General features: G+C 37.8%; 1 protein-coding gene across 2 annotated transcripts in view; it reads left to right on the forward strand.

The window, feature by feature from the left end:
• Gapvd1 (GTPase activating protein and VPS9 domains 1) overlaps window positions 1-20424 on the forward strand; it is a 168871-nt gene that overhangs the window by 90959 nt on the left and 57488 nt on the right. For both annotated transcript variants that reach the window (XM_067102135.1, XM_067102136.1), the window contains exons 10-14: window positions 3098-3256; window positions 3454-3626; window positions 6884-7118; window positions 10195-10398; window positions 13905-15577. In XM_067102135.1, coding sequence (XP_066958236.1) covers window positions 3098-3256; window positions 3454-3626; window positions 6884-7118; window positions 10195-10398; window positions 13905-15577 — 2444 coding nt within the window. The remainder of the gene's footprint in view (window positions 1-3097; window positions 3257-3453; window positions 3627-6883; window positions 7119-10194; window positions 10399-13904; window positions 15578-20424) is intronic.

Here is a 20424-nt window from a genome sequence, read left to right on the forward strand (position 1 = left end):
CTGGTTCTGCAAGCAGTCTCTAAATCATCAGGGTCTGCTCGTCTCACCATAGCTAGAGCAAGACAGCCAGCTTCGCAGAGGAAACCACAGGCTACAACGGGTCCTTGTAGGGAGCGACAATTGTCTCCTAAGACCACTAAGACCTCCTCTCAGCAACACCCCTTTCAACCGTGACCTAATAGAGGTGGAAGGGGAAGCAGAGGCAAAGTAAGAGGAGGTAAATGCTAGAGAGGGTGCTCCTCCCCATCCGCTGCTTTTGGTTTTGGGGAGGGTGCCTGGTGAGCCGGTGGGCAACCTGGCAGCAACTAGGAGTGGAAGATTGGGTAGTATATGTTCTTTGGGTAGGATATCTACTCCCTTTTGGGCTTTGCCTTCCTTTCACAGATTGTCCTCTCCGTCAGAGGTCATACCTTCTAGGCTCGCCAAAGGGTCTTGCTCTCCAGAGTGAGGTGGAGGAGATAATGGAGAAGTGAAGGATCCTTCCATAGGTTTCTACAGTTGAGTTTTCATGGTAGAGAAGGCATCAGGTGCCTGGAGACCAGTTATAGACCTGTCAACTCTGAATCTTTTCATCAGGAAGACTCGTTTCAAAATGGAAACTCCCTGTATGGTTCTTGCTGCTATCAGACAGAACAACTTTATGTTGACAATAGACCTGGAGGAGGCCTACTTCCAGATCCCAATTCACTTGGTCATCTTGCAAGTTCCTTCATTTCATTCTGGGAGAGATAGTTTATCAGTTCAAAGTTCTATGCTTCGGCTTCTCGACCACCCCTCAGGTGTTCACAAGGGTGTTCACTCTGGTTTCAACTTGGGCTCATTGTCAAGGGATCTGCATTCTCAGATATCTTGATGACTGGCTGGTCTTGGCAAGTTCCCGAGTGAAATTGATTCAAGACAGAGACTGTCTTCTTCAATTTTGGGGGGTTATGATAAATATGGAAAAGTTGAATCTTTCCCAGCCAAAGGACTCTACCTGGGTATGTTGTTAGACAAGTCGTGTTGAGAGTCTTTTCATCAGATCCGAGGATAAAGAAGTTCAAGATGGTCGTGAGATCATTCTTATTGAAAGAGAAACAGCCTGTGATCTTTGGAGAAGCTCATTCCTCATGGCTGATTTCACTTCTGCTCTTTAAAGTGGAGATTGAAAGAATTTGGTCCTTGGTGAGGGATTCTCTATTCTTCCGTGTCCCCTATCGCAGGATGCGAGACAGGACTTGGCATGATGGCTGGACGGTGGGGACCTAACCATAGGGATGCTCCTTCATGCTCCTCTTCTAGAGATCCTTCTCTTTCCGGATGCCTCGACCGAAGTTTGGGGGGGGAGCCCTCATATGGAGGATCTTTTGACTTCAGGAGTTTGGAGCCTGAAAGAAAAACATGTTCACATGAACATCCTGGAACTGAAAGCCCCCTTTTTGGCCCTTCAGGAGTTTCAGGATCAGGTAGCAGGTCATTCTGTGGTCATGATGTCTTTCAACACCATGGTAGTGGTTTACATAAACAAGCACGGGTTCTGTCAGCTAGGTACATTCCAGGCAAAAGAAACATAGTGGCAGACAGATTGAGCCGTCAGAGTCAAGTCTTGGGAACAGAGTGGTTGTTGCACCAAGAAGTGACAGAAAGGCTGTTTATCCTTTGGGGGATTCCGATGGTGGACCTGTTCACTATCTGGTTCAACAGGAAACTGGAAGTTTTCTTCTTAGTTGTTCCAAACCCTTGGGCAGCGGTGGAAGACGCCCTTCAACATCCGTGGGACAACCTGGACGTTTATGCCTTTCCACCCTTTTGCCTGATTCGTCAGGTGGTCAACAGGGTAATGATCTCCTGGAACCTCAGGATGATTTTGGTAGCTCCTTTGTGGCCGCAAGCCGAGTGGTACCCCGACCTTCTAACTGTGCTGACAGAAGCCCCGAGCGAGATTCCTCCTTGGCACAGTCTGCTTTGCCAGCCCCACATTGAAAGATACCTCTTCCTGGTTGGAGACTATCCAGTACAGCATCTCCTGCCAGCGAGAGGCTTTTCTTGCAGGGCAGCGTCAGAGATATCTGGATATCTTTGGAAATGTCAACAGCCGTGTCCCAGGGGAAGTGGGCAGTCTACTGTGATTGGTGTTGTCAGCGGGGTTTCTCCTTGGTTGGAACTTCCATTCAGCAAGTAGCTGACTTCCTAATTTTCCTACATAGGAAAAAGCTTCTTTCTGTGTAAGCCGTTAAGGGCTATAGGGCTGCTTTAGGACTAGTTCTTCGTCTGAAATGGATCTGAATCAGTTTTTCTGGGGCTGGAAGATCGCTGGCTTCATCACAGGGTTCTTGAGAGCAAGTGAGATGAGACTCCTCCCATTCGATGGCCCCATTGGATGACGCTCTATGTATTACTCCGTTTTCCCAGTGTAAAGGTTGAAGGCTTGCATGTTAGGAAAAATACAAATTGATTAAAAATTTGTGATTTCTTCCTTGTTTGGTGTACTGTCCTCTAGTGTGATTTTTGGATGCTGACTCAAATATCAGACAAATCACAATCTTGGTTAGAAACTGGTCCATTTAGATTAGGTTCTTCTGAGAAACCAATACAGTGACTGAAAAAAGGAGTGAATGAATTAAGTGGATAATTAAGACAGTCCAAAAAGCAGTCCGAACCCTGGGAAAAAATTTTGAGAACATCAGCAGTCACATTAAGTATCCCAATTTGCCTCTGGTATGTGTCAACTTGGTGGGAGTAGCACATCTTTTTTTACTTTCTTCTGTAGCTCTGTGAATGGCTTACCTGGGGCTTACACAAATGCATATAGATTATGTTTAAAATTAAAAGGTTTTTGGTCAAGCAAATTTCTTGCTGTGCATCAGAATCTGAAGTGTTCTTGGTAGTTTTCGAGTATGATTCCCTGTTGGATGGCAGATTTTGAGCGCATCCTAATAAAAAATATTTTAAATGGTCTGATATTCATCTTAGATTTTACATATGACCAGTGCTAAAGGCAATGAATTTGTTTTTCTGGGTATGTCCAGACCTTCTGCCAAGTGTTTACTTTTACTTTATTTTTTTATTTTTTAATATAAACATTTAGGATTCTAGGTAACTTTCAGATTTTTTGTAGGTGATATCAGGGGTTGTCAATGGTATAGTAGCCGGTGGGGGAGCAGAGGTGCCTCCGCAAGCAAGTGCTTCTTTGAACAGTCCATTAAGAGTGATGGTCAGATCATCTTGTCTTATTCCTGAACCTAGGTTACATTCACTTCTCTCTTTTTTATTTATGGTAAGTCGTATTTCACTAAACCTTGTGTAATGGCACTTTACCCTAGACTGTTTTATATTTGGAAAAATCATGGTATGATGAAACTGATTTTGATAGTGATATAAAAACAATCTTTGGATATATTAGAGGTGTGCATCTATTTCTAAGTGTCATATGATAGTGAATATCATGACTAAAATACATATTGCTTTTTTCAGGTTCTAAATGAATTACCTGAAGGTGAACTGACAAGAAAGGAGCTAGAGTCATATATTGGAAGACTGAAACCAACCCAGTTAACACCGTCATCAGCTTCAATATCTTCAGCTTCTGTTATAACTACACCTAACATACCTAAAAAGAGCTTATTAGGACGCGTTAAAAGTCAGAGGTTTGTGGACTTCAATAAAAGTATTATTTCAAGAAGTGTTTTGCTGTATAGTTGGGAACAGTTTATTTTGGGAGTTTTTTGTCTTTTTAAAGGACATATCAGTGACTGAAGTCATATATCCATGTTAAGGATAAATATTTTTTATGAATAAATGTCAGAAATTAGAAGGAAAATACACCCTCTAAATATAAGGTTAATATTTAGAGCTGGACAAAAACTTCAATGATAAGATTGAAAGTAGTTGAGTTAAATTACTGAGTCAGACTTGTGGCACAGACATGAAGTGACTTCATTATGTTTGTTGCTTAAAATTTACTACAAGGACAAACATCCTCTGCACTCTTCATTATCCGACCTAGTAGTCTTTGCTTGCAACACCAGGCAGCTGCTGTTGTGAGTGAGGTGTCGTTTTGTAGTATCAGGTTTAATACTACAGTAAACCGATGTGTACCCCATAAATAGCTAAAATCTGCAAATACTTAAAACCACTCTAGAAACACTTGGGAACTGCCTATTTTGATAGTTCAAACACAAAAAAAAACCTAAAAATGATTATACCTGAGTATGTTAATAGTTTTATCACAAAAAGTGCATTTAGTCATGAAAATTATCATGAAAATACAGTAATTAGTGAACATTTCTCAGCGAAAAATACCGCGAATGGGCAAATTTTCCGCGAATAATGTGTATATGCGTTCTAAGTAAAGTAAGTATAGCTTAGTTTTACCAGACCACTGAGCTGATTAACAGCTCTCCTAGGGCTGGCCCGAAGGATTACACTTATTTTACGTGGCTAAGAACCAATTGGTTACTTAGCAACGGGACCTACAGCTTATTGTGGAATCCGAACCACATTATAGCGAGAAATGAATTTCTATCACCAGAAATAAATTCCTCTAACTCTTCATCAGCCGGCGGCGGGAATCGAACTCCGGCCCATCGAATGACGGTCTGAAGCTCAACCAACTCGGCCAACAAAGGGCTAGGGGAGTCCACGAATAGTGAGACTGCAAATACTGTACTCAGTTTGCTAGGAGTGTTATCTTTGCTATAACTAAAATTTGGAATAGTTTGCGTAGTGCAGGTGTGAAATCTTCTGCTCTTCAAATATTTAAGCGAGACACAAATTCATTCCTGCTCTCTGCTGACGTCTCCTGAATTTCATGTGTATCAGTTTGTTCCATTGTGTTTATCACCTTTTCCTCTCTCTCTCTCTCTCTCTCTCTCTCTCTCTCTCTCTCTCTCTCTCTCTCTCTCTCTCTCTCTCTCTCTCTCTCTGCAGGCTGATTTCCCTTTGGAGCCCTCCTGCGATTATGATCTGTCAACTGTCCATAAGGGTTTTCAGCTGAAGAGTTAAAGAATGACAAATAGAAAAAGGGTAGTAGGTGCATTAAGCTCTCATAAGACCAGGTCTAGAGTTAAGACAGTGGTAGGTAATTCAGAAGAGTTTGCGATAAATGTTGGTGTCTACAGTAGTGGAAGAAGTTACAAAGGAGTGTGAAAAAGGGATTTCCTGGGAGATGCTTTATGCAGGTGACCTAGTGCTGACAGCAGGATCTGAGGAAGAGGTGGTAAGTAAGTAGGAGTACTGCAGTCTGCCATAGGTTTGCTGAGTTTATTTTAACATGCATGCTGTATGTTTATGCATGCACATGTACAGAAAAAAAAAGAGAGAGAGAGAGAGAGAGAGAGAGAGAAAGAGAGAGAGAGAGAGAGCACCACAGTACATGTGTAGTGTTTCATAATGTGATATCCAGGTATGTATAGACATACCAATGAACACACTGAAAAATATATGTATTTAACACTACATAATTGTATTATTAAGTTCAGTACTCTACTGCATTAGATAAATGTAAGTCAAATTACTTTTCCAGATAGAGAACAATCATTTTAATGGAGTTCATGTAAGGAACTATTTTTATGCTTATGATTAACTATGCTGTCTTCTTCTGTATTGCACATAGGTACAGTGACACATCTTTTAACCATAGACCCTAGAATTTCAGATTGTGTGATCACAGTGAAATCAAATCACTTTAATAAAATGCAGTTAAGATACTGTTTTTATACATTTGATTAACAATGGTTTGCTGTAGTGTGATTGCTTATTATGAATACAGATACACTACATCTATGCATACAGTTACACTTTATTTAACCAAATATCTCAGATTTTTTAGCATGTGATAACCAGTTCGAAAGTTGAAACTTTGAAACTTTTGCTTTTAAAAAAATACTTTTTAAGTATAAATTTAACAGTGTATTTAACAGTGTACAACAGGTACCTTACATTATTTAACTATATTGAACACTGGAGTTAAAACTTTTAACACACAGAAAAAAATAACTATACTTACTTTACTTGCAAAGCCAAAAATACAAAAGTACAAAATATCTTTAGCCATATTCAACGATGCATTTGGTAAGCAACAAAATATAAGTTGAGGGCAGTTAAGTATAGGTGATAGTGTGATAAGTGCTAAAAACAAATAATGTAAAGGCAATAAATAAGTGAACAGAAGACCAGTGAAAGTATTTCAAGAGGAAGAGCATGTTTTAGATGTTAAAGCACTTTTGAGGGAAGTTGAATTTTCACGTTATCAGTCTGATCCATGGAATTTAAAGCTATTGAGTTTTTATGCTCCTGGTTCTTTTGTAGTGCAGAACATGCCCATTTTTACACACGTCAGCACCACCTGTACCATTGAAGGGCATGAAAGGAAACAAATAAATCAGTATTAAGGTTTAGTTCAAGTTGATTTTGTTATTTGATCAGCTTTAGCCCCTTGTACCACTTAAAGTCTTGCTATTGGTAGTGCCAGATTAAAGATGACAGGACAACTTGTTCCTTGGAAATACTACTCAGCAGTGTCAGTAATGCTTTTGATACAGATTCAGTAATGCTAACATAGTGTAATATTCTTTTTTGTTTCCTTTACTTAGACTTTCATAAGCACTGAGAGAATTTAAGTGAAAGGCATTTTAGCAGAGCAAAGTAATTGTGCACTGGTAATTTTTGTGTAATATAGGGTTATGTTTTTATAACCGTTTGACATAACTACCATGCCTGCCGTGAGCATGTGTGGCAGATTTTATTTTTTCATTTTTTTTAAGGGTAAAAGATTTTTATGAATAAAAGTCTATTCTGCTTGATTAGGAAATATTTGGCTGTTTTATATTTATCAATTAGATTTCATCTTAAATTTTGTATTAGTTGCTCCAGTACACTAATGTATGGTTGTTGGTTTTAACAGAATACGATCATCAAAAAGTCAGTCAGAAGGTACCACTGATTCTGATGGATTAGGGTCATCGCAGGATTTAACCAGTAGTTCTAGTCAGTTGCCAGGACAGAACAGTCTAGATGAAGTTGACAACACAACATCTCCACTGGATTATGATACTGTTTTGGTCATATCGCTTAATGTGCCTAGTCCCCCAGAATGCCCTGGACTCATGTCTGAAGAAAAAGTACTCTCTACTATGCCAGTAAGTATTTCACTGTTATTGCAGTTTTTCTGTGTGATCTTTGCTGGATTTGATTTTTTTTGGAAGATTGAGAGTAAGCTAGATATGATTTTTTTTACAGAATTGTGTGATGTTAGTAGGATTCTGTGTTAGGCAGCATTTCATTTTGTTTATGAATCATATTTATTTGGGATGAATGTTACCTAATGTGAAACAAAGCTTACATGTTCATGCCAATAAGCTACAACTGGTACTTTAAAAAGAACACTTGGCTGACCTGGATAGATTGTCCAGCTCACCTGTTCTCCACCAGGTGGGTTTCGGATGTTTTAGTTCTTGTCAGAATTCTTCTTGCCATTGTAGCAATTGGTGCTTCCAGGCATTCAGGGGTTTTTGCTGTTGCAATTTTTTCACAGTATTGGGATCTTTCTTTCTTTCTCCAAAGAATGTCCTCAGCTGGAAGCAATTAGCTTAGTAATATTAGGTTCTGTAGTAATAGATTTTGTGTGAACAAGATATATTCAGCAGAAAGATAGGCACTCTGTATCAATTGTAGTGATCAGGAGTTTGACTGTAACCACCAGTGTGAGGAATGTAAGGAGTAGTCTGATGCAGTAATGAAGAAATTCCTTAGTTATAGGAAGGAAAGGGAATCAGATAGGTTGAGAAGGCAGCTGGTTAGAGTAGTGTATAAGACAGTTACTTCTCTTCTTTCTTCCTCATCTACCCTGCCTTTCTGTCCCGGTCCACCTCTTTCTCCCTCCCTCCCTTCTCCCCTTCCTGTTATCCCCATTGTAACTGTCTTCTGCTTCCCCTTTGGTTTAGGAAAAGCAGCTAAATAAGTTAAGCAGGATGTTAGTCCGATTTTGAAGTCTAATAAGTATTTACCCAAATTTATTTTCGGTAAAGGAGCTGGTTTCCCCCATGGTGTGCATTAATTTTTGCATTCTTTCCTAAGAGAAAAGGTGTTGGAGACCTCACCCATCAGTAGCCCAAGCTCAGGACTGCCTTGTGTCAGTAGGAAGCCTCCGCTGCCATGAAACCTGGTTGTGTCTCTGGATGTGGTTTTTCTGTGCCCTTCGACATCTTTCATTTGTCTCAGACAGCTGGACATATTCCTTAGCTGCCTAAGGATCAGTGCAGTAGCAAAAGTTGACGCTTCAGTTATCACCTTCTCCATTGTCAAGTTCTGATGGTAGTGATCTAGGTTCCAAGATGGGACCATGGAGTCAAGGTTAATGTTTCATCTGCTACGAATTCTGATACTCAACTCAGTGGCCCTTCCTCCTCTTTGGTTCAGAATGCAGGCTTCTTAGCTTGTTTAGACCCAATGAAAAGAAGAGCATTGGAGATGGGCAAGGTTCTGTGGTCTAACAATGAGATTGAGAATCTAATGAAGCCTTTTCCAAGTCAAGGTGTTATCAATTGCTGAACTCTCCCTTATTACAATTGCTCATTCTTTATGCTCTTTTAAAGATTTTGTGTCACCTGAAAGAGTACTTACTTCACGAAAATTGTCATAGTTCTTGGGTTACCTCAGTTCTTGCTTCTTTAATGCGGTTAGGGAGGAAGTATGGAATCAGTCCTCCATATAAGATTTGGTCAAAACTCTCTCAGGATTATTCCAGTCTCCTTTTTGAGGCCCTTATGAGGATCTACATCTGGATTTCTGAAGAATAAGACTTCTCACAACACCAGAAAGAGTTGACTATTGCACCCCTCTGATTCCAGTAAGAGGCAGAATGCAGGCCTCTTGGAGTCTCTGGCAAGAGTTAGGGACAGAACCTCAGTTGGTGGAAGTAATCAGGGAGGATTATGTTATTCCTTTTCATGCTCCTCCTCCTCTTCTGTCAGTATCATTGATTGCTTTCTCTTCCCAACTTCACCAGGAGAAGATCCTAGTCTTGCAAGAGGAAGTTGAATCTCTGTTAGAGAAGTTGGCTAAAGAACCAATGTTGGAAACCTCCCCCTGGCTTCTACAATCACCGTTTCATGTTCTGAAAGTGTCCAGATCTTAGAGACCAGTGTTCGGCATCTACAACTTTTAACAAGTTCGTTTGACAGATCCTTTTTTCCATGGGGTCATCCTGCACAGTTCTAGTGGCTATTAAGTGAAACGAGTGGGTGATTTCTAAGGACATTCAGGACACTTATTTTTGTGTACTTGTACCAGTTCAAGTTTTTGCAAGGTTTAGCTCCCATAGAGGGCTTGTGTCATCTTTGGAACGTGGTTCTGATTTATTTGGATGACTGGCAAGTTCTGACCAACTTTTACAAAGGGATTCTGATGGCCAAGGACTTTACTTCATCTGACTCAGTCTTTGGGCATTCTTATCAACTGAGAAAAGTCATTGCCAGTTCCAACGCATTCTGTTGTCCCTTGAAGAAACAAGTAGACAGTTTCCTGTCACTTATCTTAGGATTTCATCCCTTGAAGCAGCTTCCAGCAAAGTTGTGGCTTTCGCTTTTAGGTCATATGGGAGCTCTAGAGGAGTTGGCCTCACTTTGTTTTTAGACACCTCAGTGAAGGGTTGGGGCCTTTTTAGGTGATCTAAAGATGCCTGGATCATGGTCAGAAGAGGAGAAGTTGCTGCAACATCAACAATTTGAACTCTTAACTGACTGGAAGAGTTTAAAGCAGTGTGAACATCTGGTAGGAGACAAAATAGTAGCTGTGTTCTTTGACAATCTAACCTTCTTGGCTTATATCTGGAAATAGAGTGGGATGAAATCCTTCTCAATGCTTCTTCTAGCAGAGGATCTTCTTGCGTGGACAGAAGCAAATATTATGTTGACTCCCCAGTTTGTACAGGGAAGTAACAATATGTTAGATCTTCTCAGCTGAAAGGATCAGACCCTTCTAACAGAATGATCTCTGAATCCTCAAGTATGTCAGTCTTTGTGGAAACTCACCCGATAGTGAGCAGGTGAACTAGACATTCCAGCTGGGTCAGCCAAGCATTCTTCTTTTTTGAAAGCCTGACTAGTGCAAAAATGTACTCTATCTTTAATGGTTAGTGAGTGTCCAGATAAATGTTACTATATAAATGTTATATTTTTTCCTGAACTAAACTTTATCTTCCTGTTTATTTTGAAGTCAACCAAAACGGCCTCAAGAGTTAGGATGAATGTAGAGGATGATACAGAAGGAAGTGGTGGGGAAGCAACAATAGAAAAAAGGACAAGATTTTCTCTATCTCATGATGAAGGATCTATAGGCAATACCTCAGATAATTTAGAAGCTATAAGTGAGGCAGCTAGTAATCACAGTGTTGCATCTAGTCTTGATGATGTCGAACAGGTAAGACCTAAGAGTTTAATTGCATATAAACATAGTGGTTGATTGTTTTTGTATGAATCCTCTATTTCTATGAGTGTTTGCTTTTGATTTTTTTTCCAAAGTGTAACAATTAGTATATATTTGTACCCTGCTGAGAACAGTTTTGATAACTGCAAGTTTCACTGGTAAAGAAAAATATCGACACTTAATAATAATAATAATAATAATAATAATAATAATAATAAAGTGATTGCTGTGTCACTTGCATGCAGTTTATATACAGTTTTCTCTATTTTTTTCTAATGACTGCCTTTTCTTGGTTACTGCGTTGTGCTAGTGACTCTCCGATACTGGTCATTTCTTGGGAGGGAAATAGTCATGAATCAGGATATAATATTTTTCTGGCTTATACAATGCGTGTCCAGGAACTGAAATCTGGCTTTCATGGTCTGTAGAGTTGTTCAAGTCTGTTGAGTTGTAACTTGGTTACATGTATGTAAGGCCAATGTTTCTCTCGATCTTTGTTGAGCATGCTCACAGCAGAGGACAGGAGTAGACTGATGTTCATGCTGGGTCCTACTCTTTATATACACAATGGTCAGCAGGGGGTCGACTGCATGCTGACCGGTGATTGGCTGAGGTGAAATGCACGCTGTAGATTGACCATCACGGGTATAAAGAGTAGGACCCAGCATGAATGTCAGTCTACTCTGGTCCTTTGCCGTGAGCATGCTCAACAGAGATTGAGAGAAATGGTGGCCTTACACATACTTAGCCAAGTTACAACTCTGCAGACCATGAAACCCAGATATCAGTTCCCGGACGCACATTGTATAAGCCAGAAATATATTATATCCTGATTCACGACTATTTCCCTCCCCAGAAATAAGTATCGGAGAGTTACTAGCACAACACAGTAACCAAGAAAAGGTGGTTATTAGAACAAAAGAGAAAACTCTACATAAACTGAATGCAGCTGATGCAACAATCACTTTCAATAATAATAATAATAATAATAATAATAATAATAATATCTTTTATTTCAGCTCAGGTCATATACAGGGAATATACACAGTAGAGACAGTACAATACACACAATTTAGATACATGAGATAAAAAGAGAAAAATAATCATTGGCTATACCCAGACAGTTGCTGAAGTAATAGTAATAACTGTATTTATAATAATAATACAGTAATGACAATATTGAAATAATAGTAATACAGTGATAAGAATAATGATAACAATGATAAAAACTGTAGCATACAATTAATTTTCAGTTAGAATTTCAGATATAGAATGCCAAATTCAAAAAGTGAAAAAGCAAGCCTCAATATAATAATACCATACCGTGCAGTATACAGTACAAGCATGGGATTTGCAGCCATATCACTAAACAAAAGATACTAGTTTTTCTTGCCTAACAATGCAACTGTTTTAACAGCAGAATTATGTGTAGTAGGATTGGCCATTAAAATGATTAAAGATACGCCATCACAAAAATTGGTAATTTTTAGTACCCTTAGAAGTGCTATGGAAGCTTTCAGAATTATGATAAAAAAATACACTTGTACAACAAATTACATTTTTACTTTACAAATTATATGAAATTGGAAAAAAATATATAAATATGCTGGATGGCCCATGTAGGCTATTCAAAGGAAATGGAGGGGTTGATGAAGCAGCAAAAGCTGCAGCTACATGTACTATCACAAGATCACACTTTGATATTCCTATTAATGGTTATTCAACATTTCTAAAGAACTTTATACAGATTTATGATCCCTTATCCGCAATTCTAAAAACTGCAAAGCTCTAAAACCATAATTTTTCTTGAGAGGAAGTATCTGTTTGCAAAAGTCAAACTGTACAGCTGTATGTATAATAATGATTGCTATATTTATAACATTGATTTTAATAAAGCTTTTTTTGCTTACTGTGTCCAGTTACAGTATATTTTGTGCATTGTTAAATTTAGTGATTGAGTACTACCGACATCTTCATTGCCATTAGTTGCTAGATGAAACAATTCAGAAATACATTTTTCATGTAAATTAACAAAGTTGGGTTTTAAAAATGCAAGTTACATGATTTATAAAAGCAATAAATTTTAAAAGAAGTAAAGTTGTGATTTCACAAGTTTTGTACATTGTTTTCACCTATTCCAAAACATTTTGCAGTCTGCACATTGTTAGTTTTTTTCAGCAGTAGCTATGGTTTGCAGCTTTAATTTAGTGGTATTCTTTAAGACCACCTTCTCCATTGTGTGAAGGATGAATAATAATATATTTTATTTTTACTTATGGAATTCACCATTGAGAATTAGCAAGTTTTAGCAACAAGATGATAACTTTTAAGCAACTCTCAATAAAAGTGTGATAGTTACAGTTACCGCAAATGGCATCGGCAGTCAGCTATTTCTCAATTTGGTTGTTTGTGTTAGTACTTGCTGTTGTTTATGCATTATGCAGAAGTTACAAGTTACCCAACCATAACATGGAAGAGAGCACTGAATAACAAGAAAACCAACTGGGAATAAATATATAAATAATAAAAACAAAAACTAGATTAAGATCAAGTGATTAATTACAGTAACCTGGTAGGGGAAAGGTGATGTATGTCAGAACCCAGCTACACAAAAAGACAAAATTACATAAACACAAATCAAGAAACAAAAGTTAACACTCATGAAGGAGAATGATATTGAAATCATTAATGTGAAAAGAATGATTTTACAATGGAAAACTTTGTGCAAAGACATTCAGGAAAGAGTGATGCCGTTGACTCTCAAGATGAAAAGTGAAAAGAGAAGCAAGTTTCTTAGTTACAGTACTTCTAGGCATGTACAGTATGAATTTGTGTGATTAGGTATTTCCTGCCCATGGAGATGAGGCAGCACATGATTAACAGGGTTGTGGTGAAACAAATATAGATTTGAATATATGGAACATATATATAATTTTTAATTAGTAACTAAACTGATGCAGAAAAATAGAGACAACTGTGAAAAGGTTTTGAGAGTAATGAAGATATGATTTTGCAATCTTTTTTATTTCACTGTAGTTTACATTGATCCAGAGCTGGTGATGAGATCTTTGGAGATCAGTGGACATGAAGTCTTTATTTTTCATCATAATTATTGAAAAAAACTTAGAATATAGAACTTTACCTTAATTACATTCACATCTCACTTTGAACATTGTGCAGAATTCTTTTCCTCACTTATAAGTTTATTGTATTCTTTTGTTTTTCTTATGGTTGGCATTAGTAATTTTACATGTTATTGTGTTTAGGATATTGCTTTATGTCATTTTGTTCTTTGTTTATTTTAGCTTTTATTTTTGTTTTTTCAAATTTTTACTAAGCACCTGTATTTTATTATCCAACTTGTGATTATTTTTATCTTTAGTTCTTTTTCTTTAGCTTAAGGTGCAGTTGCTGATTTAATGATATTAAGATGATGCTGATTGTGTAGCTTACCTACTGGATTTCTTATAAATTTGTTAAAATCTGATTTCTCTTTTCAGGAAGATCAGCCTGATAACTTGTCTGACATGGTCTCAGCAAATGTGTCTGGACGTGGGACGCCTAATGTCTCTGGTCGTGATACTCCATCCTCTCAAGTAACTGAAGGGGAAGAAGTTGGATTGAGGGGTGGAGCAGAGCATCAACCAGCACCACCTAATATACCAGTAACAGTGCCTAAGCCTGCCAGGGCTGATATTGAAGAAAAATTTGGTCGTTTTGAGATAAAGCCACTTATAAGTGGTGACGAAACTATATCACTGGTATCTGACACTTGGAGTACAGATGTCCTTGCCAGTGATTCTGAAACTATTGAAGCAGCAGATCGAGCCGATCGTGGAGATCAGTTTCATGAGCAACTGCTAAATCGCCATTTAGCAGAGTTGGATAGAATGCAGGGTGATTACTTGAGTGGTGATGCTGCAGGAGAGACCTTTGAAACTGCATCTGAAGCTTGGAGCACCGATGTTTTAGCCTCTGACTCTGAACGCATGACAGAATTTGACACTGATGATGCCCAGAGCGTAGCTCGTTCAGATGACACTGGACGGTCAGAGGTGGAGGTGGAACTTGGTGGCGATCTACTCAGACCAGATCCTGTACACCAGCAGGAAGAAAATGTTACACCTCGAGCTCAGGGATCAAGATCTCCAGTAGATGCTGCTTGTGCAGGTGGTGGTGGCATATTGAAGCCAATGCCTGTAATCCCAGGAACTATGGGAATTGGTGCTAGTAGCAATACCATTAGTGGTATATTGAAACCCATACCTGTTATGCAAAACAGGATAAGTGGCTCTGCAACCCCACCTAGAGTTGAATTCCAGCCTATTCATTCTTCTGAGGCAGATCCTTCACTCATAGACAGAATGGATGGAGAAGTTCAGGAAGCAATGTCACAACTTGAGCAGGAAATTGCTTCAGCAACACAGTCCCTGGGACGACTGAGTTTAAATCTCTCAACCTTACCCAACAATGGCATAGTGTGTGGTGAGCAACACCTCCTTCTGAATACTTTTATAAATAGTGAAGGGGCTCATAGTAATTCAGGTGCTCCTCTAATAGATCTTGGAAGTAGTGGTGAGAGTGGGCATATTGAACCATCAGGCAGTGTTGTGGTTGTTCATCCTCAGCACAAGTTGATATCTAGTGACCGGGGATCTGGTGAAGACAGTAGTTTACATTTAAGTACTACTAGTCTTGCTTCATCCAGCAGTTCAGGTTCTGATGGAGTGGGAGGATCAGGAAAAGTGCGATCTATATCTAATGCAAGTTCTGGACCTACCACAGACTCCATAGATACCCCAGAACCAACTCCAGCACTCAATATGGCAGCCACTGGAGCTATACCCAAAAGTATAAGTTTTGATAAAACTGCTGAAAGAGGTGATCGGGATTCTCTAGATGGTGATGCTAAGCATAAAAGAGGTTTCTTCAAGAATTTCAAACTTCCAGGCTTCAAAGGAAGACGAAAGCCAGGGAGTCGTTCTGGTGATGACACGACTTTCATACGGGTTGGGATTCCTGGCCAGGATACAAATGTGAGGAGATCTCTTTCAGAAGATAGCCGTCCTCCGACCATTGAAGAAACGAGTGATGACATCATTGCAAAGTACCGTAATAAAAAGCCAGAGATTGATGCCTCAGAGACTGATACAGCCATCACAGCAGAGCACCTGTATGTATACACATTCTCAAACTTTAAACTTAAATTTGAAATAATATATCAAGTAGAATTATAAGATTATGAAGTAAATAATAATGGGTATGGGAAAACAAATTAAGGGAAGAACAGAAATGCAAAGTTTCATATAAGTAACTTACCAAGTAATTACATGGTATAATTTTAACTTGTGCGGCAGCAAAAAATCATTGTAGCACTTCGATAGTTTAGTGTAGGTGACAAGCCCCACCCACTAATGGTAGTACTGGAAATGACTTAGCAGAAAACCTCATTCTGTTTCTGCTTGCTCTCAAGTGGCATCAGGGGTTTGCTGCAGCTTTTGTTTACTGATTTTCGGTTGTATGGCTGGGTTTCGGTGAAGTATTATCGCTTTATTTTGAGTAGCCTTTAAGCTTTGATAGCTTTCAGGATCACCTTTCCAGTTTTTGTAGTTATTCCGTCTGATTCAGGTTCATCTGGTTTTCACTACTGTAGCAAAGGTTGCAAAACAGATTGATCAGATCATCATATGACCCTTGTAATAAGGAAACATATAATGTGTAGGAAGTGGAAGAGAAATTAGTGATAGGAAGAAGAATGTGGCCTCTAGCACTGAGAAACATGCTTCTCTTAGGTAAGCCTAGGTTAGAAGACAACCCTGCTATTCCTTCTTCCCCCCTTCCCACTTTTTCTCCTGCTACTAGCCCTCTTACTTTTAATCCACCTACTCCCACACCTGGCTCCCGTGCCTTCCAACCTTGCCATTGCCAGTCTTGAGTCTAGGTTTAACAAGATTTTAACCTAGTAGTGCATACAGTAAAGTGGAGGAGGTGGCTACTTGTTCCTTCGGTTCTCCTAGACCAAGATCACTGTCTTACTCCCCTAAAACTGGAAGAAGACACACCAAAAGTCCAATGGAGACTGATGAGGTTGGTCCAGGGTAGCTGCCCCCTCAGTCGAACCAGTTGCGTGTTCCCGGGTATCAGCAGACAGCTACTGGAAAGGCGTCTTGACAGGAGACAGTGTTATGCAAGTGGAACAGGTGGCCTCTTGTCTCACCAGTTCTCCTTGATGAAGGTCTCTGTCCTGCTCCCCTGAACCTGGGAGAAGACACACCAAAAGTCCAAGGGAGGCTGGTGAGGTTTGCCCATGGGTTGCTGCCCCCTCAGTCGAACCTGTTGCACATAAATCCCAGGTGTCGACAGACAGCCACTGGAAAGGCATCTTGGATGTGCACCAGTTGTTGTCAGACTCTTAGACTCCAGCCCAACTTGGAAGCTCTGCAAATGCTTTCTAGATTTGTTTCGCCCATTGGAGAGGCATTCAGGGGATGCTGGCTGCTCTACTCTGCTGAATTGGAGCCTACCCTCCTCCCCTCTCATGGACATATGGGCACAAACAGAATGAAATTTTCTGCTAAGTCATTTCCAGTATTTCCATTAGTGGGTGGGGCTTGTCACCTACACTAAACTAATTTTTTAAATAAAGGCTTCTGCTCGAGTTGAAACTATAGCAGTGTAATTACTTGGTAAGTATATACGAAACAATTTTATTATGAAAATATCGTTTTAATTAGTTTGTGTAAAAAAAATCAAGCTTACAGATACACTAGAAAAGGCAAAGTAGATACACTACTATGAATGTTTAGGGACCAGGACTTTGACCAGCTTGTGGCTTAGCCTTAATAAGTTCACCTTCACCACCCTAGATCTTCACAGCACAATATCTTCTTCATACACTCAGAAGAGAGGATGTGAGAGAAACCGTAAAATTAGGGATGAACAAAAGGGCTCACTAGCAGCAATAATTGTTTTGCTATTTTATGGTGCCTGCTTTTATGGTCACAGACCAAACAGATGATAATACCTTTTAATCATCTGAAAAAGAAAATAGAATTGTTTTATAAATCTAAATACATTATTATAATGTATAAAAAATGAGAGAAAATAAAATTGTTACCTAGTAATAGAATATTAATTACAACTTTAATTAGATGCAATACTATGCTAAAGCTTTAAAGCTGTACCCCCCTCTTATACATATAGTATAGTATCTAATGGTAAAGGGTAGAGCCTATTAACATTAATCAAATATGTAAAATATCTTGGCCATAATCAAGGAGAAATCGTAAATCCTCTTCAGAGCTAAGTTTTCCCAGTTGTAAGTGATTTCGTTTAACAAATTTCTTAATCTGTTTGATAAATTTACTAAGTGGACAATTATTTAGGAGCAGTTTATTGACCAAAAGCTATCAGTTAAATATAAAGTATCCTTACATAACACAATAAATCTATTTGTTATATATTAGATGAAAGTGGGGAAATTCTAGTTTATCAAAATTGCTTCATTTGTCATAAAGTTTTACTTGAAACTTATAAAATTTTGACATTATTGTCAGAGATTGAATCTTATTTATTAGAATCCTCATTGGTACCAGAAATGTCAAGAACCGTAAGATGTAAAAACAGGACGTTAAACAGTGAATCCAGGTTATTCATCTATAATAAATCATTAGTAAATTTAAAAGTAAGACTATAGTAATATCCCATCCATATGGTTGATGTTGAAGAATTTTGATAGATTAAAATGCAAATACAGTATGGCAATAGTAGGACCACAATCAAAGCCAATAGGAATTCTTAAATTTTCTCCCAGAATTCAGTTAATAGAATTATTTTTAATACAAATTTAACATCCTCTCAAATTTAATTCAACTGTTAATTTTTAAGGTTAAAGTATATTCCTACATCAGTTTTCAAGTAGAGTATTTGTTGTGTAATGCCACAATACTACTGGTAAGACTTTTGTTTTTAACCAAATTCATCTGAAAGTTTAGAGGCAAAATAAGTTTATTTCATGTGCTGAAATATTTCCAAAATACAGTGCAGTAAGTAGATTAGTTCTTAATACATTTCTTGGTGTTTCATAATATAAAGTAAAACAACTTGTGTTCTGCCAGCTGTCAAAATTAGTCACCTCAGAGCATGTAATAAAATTGCTAATGTTGTTATTCTTTATTTATATTAATAAAGGCAATATAAGAAATAATATTCTTAAGTACTTAGAAGATTTATTGTCGGTTTATTAGGCCTTTAAATTGTAACCAAACCTATAAACATATCTTCAACTGGTAGTGAGTGTAACTAGTCGTACAGGTTCATTCCAAATTTGCGTTCTGCGTTAACAATATAAAAATTGATTATATGTGTGAACACCAAAATTGTAAATCAAACCCGTCTAACTTGAACCAAATCATTTCGTCCACTGACTGCCTGTCGTTTATGCTCATAGCCAAGCAATATTTTTTTAAATACTGTACACAGTAAATTTATCAAATATTTTCTTCAGTTGTAATAATACCAAGGTGATAAAAGCAGAGTGTAACTGTGTCTGTAGAATTTACTTTTCTGTTACATATAAAGTTTTTTCCTCACCAAAATTTTAAAAAAGTTTTTTCCTCACCAAAATTTAAAAATCCAATCAAGCTAGCAATTAGCCAGCCAGTGCCAGAAGCACATGAGTTACCCAAGTGTTATGCGCGATGTCTCCCCAGAGTTATATGCAGAGCTTTTACCTTTGATATAAGTAATTACATTATTCTCAGTCAAAACTGCTTCATTAATAACTCATTATATATCAGAATCAGTAAATATATTTTACTGATTGGGTATTACCCTTATTTAACTCCTAAGACTGAGCAGCCTTATATTTCATTGTAAATTTTTTCTTATCTAATATTTTCTATGTGCTTTCTAGCTTGGCGAAAAGGATGCATTCTGAAATGCTTGTATTCACATCTATTCTGTGTCAACATTTATATATATTTTCATTACATTGATATGGCTGTTAATCCTGGCAATTAAAGGCAGTCCAGTTTGTCTGATTTATTTATAATGCAATGACCATAGCTATCATACATGCTGTAAAGATGTAGGGTGGTGAAGATGCACACATTAGAGGCCTGAAGCCATTTCCAGTTCTTAAGACTGGTCCCTGGATGTCCATGGTAGTTTGCCTACTCAGTCTTTTCCAGAGTATGTATAAGCATTATGTTTGTTAAAGAAATCTATTGCACTTTGTTTCTCTGTTTTTCATCTAATTTGTTTTTATGGGACTTATTATTTACTTCATAATCTTATGTATTTTCATTTCCACTTTAATCATTTCTCCAATTATATTTTATGTTTTTTTTTTTTTTGACAGGTTTAAGTGCCTGACTACAAAGGTCTTACCAATGTTTTCTACCAATTGTTTTCCTTTTGTTGCTCTTAGTAAATTGACTTTTCATGTAGTAAAGTAATGTTAATTTTGTTGTTGTTTTGAAGCTGAATAGTTGTTTGTTGTTATGTATTTGGAAAAGGAAAGCAACAAAGATGAGAAGTTAAAATGAAGAGTTGAATTAAGTTAAAAAATTTTTATAATGCAGTATAAAATTGAGTCTTTATATCTCCTTCCTTCTTTCACTTTCATTTTGAAAGAAAATAATTGAACTGTATCATAGTATATTATAAAAACAAACATTGTTATAATGATGAGTTAGAGAGAGCCAAAAATCAGAAATTTCCATGGCGCCACAAGATAGTATACCCCCTGCATTAATGTGCCATTTGTGGCTACTTCCTGGTAGGATGGGGAAAATATAGTTTCCGATAGTGGTTCATTTTATTAAACTGATTATAACCTATACAGTATTAATTTAGCAACATATATCATGTAAATTCTTCAATCCTGTGTTCATTGGTAATTCATGATAATGTGATATAGCACAGTTCCACACAGTGTAGCCCATATGGGTGGTGCTTGGATTTTGATACGTTAGGCAAATTTCAGTAACCTATAGATTACTACACTTGGTATTGACC

This window comes from Macrobrachium rosenbergii, chromosome 59 (assembly GCF_040412425.1).
Source record: "Macrobrachium rosenbergii isolate ZJJX-2024 chromosome 59, ASM4041242v1, whole genome shotgun sequence".
Classification (NCBI taxonomy): Eukaryota; Metazoa; Arthropoda; class Malacostraca; order Decapoda; family Palaemonidae; genus Macrobrachium; species Macrobrachium rosenbergii.